Source organism: Micromesistius poutassou, assembly GCF_964030765.1.
Source record: "Micromesistius poutassou genome assembly, chromosome: 21".
In the NCBI taxonomy this organism is placed as follows: domain Eukaryota; kingdom Metazoa; phylum Chordata; class Actinopteri; order Gadiformes; family Gadidae; genus Micromesistius; species Micromesistius poutassou.
This window is the reverse complement of record NC_140291.1, coordinates 11,580,798-11,582,442: the sequence shown is the minus strand read 5'-3', so window position 1 is coordinate 11,582,442 and position 1,645 is coordinate 11,580,798. Positions and strand designations below refer to the sequence as shown.

Sequence of the window (1,645 nt, the reverse complement as noted above, 5' to 3'; positions counted from 1 at the left end):
ATGGGGGAGGGTGGTCTCACGCAACTCGCCAACTTTCCCAATGACACTGAACCCGTGACGGCGGCGGCCAACGGTGCCGGTGTCGGTGCCGCCGGCGCGTCGGAGCGCTGGGCGGCGGGGATGAGTTTGCTCATGGGCTCCATCGTCCTGACCATCGTGTTCGGCAACATCATGGTCATCGTGGCCATCGCGCGCAACCAGCGGCTGCAGACGCTCACCAACGTGTTCATCGTGTCCCTCGCGAGCGCCGACCTCATCATGGGGCTGCTGGTGGTGCCGTTCGGCGCCGCGCTCGAGGTGCGCGGCGCGTGGTTCTACGGCTCCTTCTTCTGCGAGTTCTGGATCTCGGTGGACGTCCTGTGCGTCACGGCCAGCATCGAGACGCTGTGCGTGATCGCCATAGACCGCTACGTGGCCATCACGGCGCCCTTCCGCTACCAGAGCCTGCTGACCAAGGCGCGCGCCAAGGCGGTGGTGTGCGCCGTGTGGGGCATCTCCGCCATGGTGTCCTTCCTGCCCGTGCTGATGCACTGGTCCCGGGACCGCGTGGACACCGCGTGCTACGAGGACCCCGAGTGCTGCGACTTCATCACCAACCCCGCGTACGCCATCTCGTCATCCGTCATCTCCTTCTACATCCCGCTCACCGTCATGATCTTCGTGTACGCGCGCGTTTACCGCGAGGCGAAGAACCAGCTGCGGAAGATCGACAAGTGCGAGGGCCGCTTCCTGAGCGCGCTGCAGGGCGGCACGGTGTCCGCCGCCGCCGCCGCGTGCAAGTCCAGCAAGAAGCGGCCGTCCAAGATGCTCGCGCTGCGCGAGCAGAAGGCGCTCAAGACGCTGGGCATCATCATGGGCACGTTCACGCTGTGCTGGCTGCCCTTCTTCATCGTCAACGTGGTGCGCGTGTTCTGCGCGGAGGTGGTCAACAAGAACCTCTTCGTGTTCTTCAACTGGCTGGGCTACGTCAACTCGGCGTTCAACCCCATCATCTACTGCCGGAGTCCGGACTTCCGGAAGGCGTTTAAGCGGCTGCTGTGCTGTCCGCGACAGGTGGACCGCAGGCTGCACATCAGCTCGTGCGACCTGTCGCGCTGCTCCGTGGGATTAGTGAACACGCTCGTGCCCAACACGCTGGAGATGTGGTCGGACTGTCACGCGCTGGACAACAGCGACAGCAGCTGCGAGGGAGGCGGGAAGCTTTCCCGCTCCGAGTCGCAGCTATAAAATGCGCGTGGACAGGTTGGACCACCGGAGCGCACACGAGGCGCAGCGTACGCGCGGACAGCTCGGACCACCGGAGCGCACGCGAGGCGCAGCGTACGCGCGGACAGGTTGGACCACCGGAGCGCACGCGAGGCGCAGCGCCGGACAGGCGGGCGCCTTTTGTCTCTTTTTTTCTGCCTTTTGGTACAGAGTGGCGCATCGCACATAGGAGCCGTCTTCACGCTGAAGACGCTGTCATTTTAACTTAAAACGTGTTTGTTTTTTTGTATTGTACTACTACCAGATGTAACGCGGAGTGCACGTGGGACGCGTCGTTCAATCCCAGGAAGACGTGTTGTGTTTATTGGGTGTAGAAAAAACGTGTTTACCTCATGGACAAAAAACAAGTGCAACTTGAACTATTTGTTTATATTAAACA

General features: G+C 61.8%; 1 protein-coding gene across 1 annotated transcript; it reads left to right on the top strand.

Annotated features, from left to right (window-relative positions):
- On the top strand, positions 1–1,227 carry adrb1 (adrenoceptor beta 1; the record flags this gene model as incomplete). Its single annotated transcript, XM_084485245.1, has 1 exon — positions 1–1,227. One exon carries the CDS (start codon positions 1–3, stop codon positions 1,225–1,227), a length of 1,227 nt encoding a protein of 408 aa, XP_084341371.1.
- Positions 1,228–1,645: the final 418 nt, after the last annotated feature.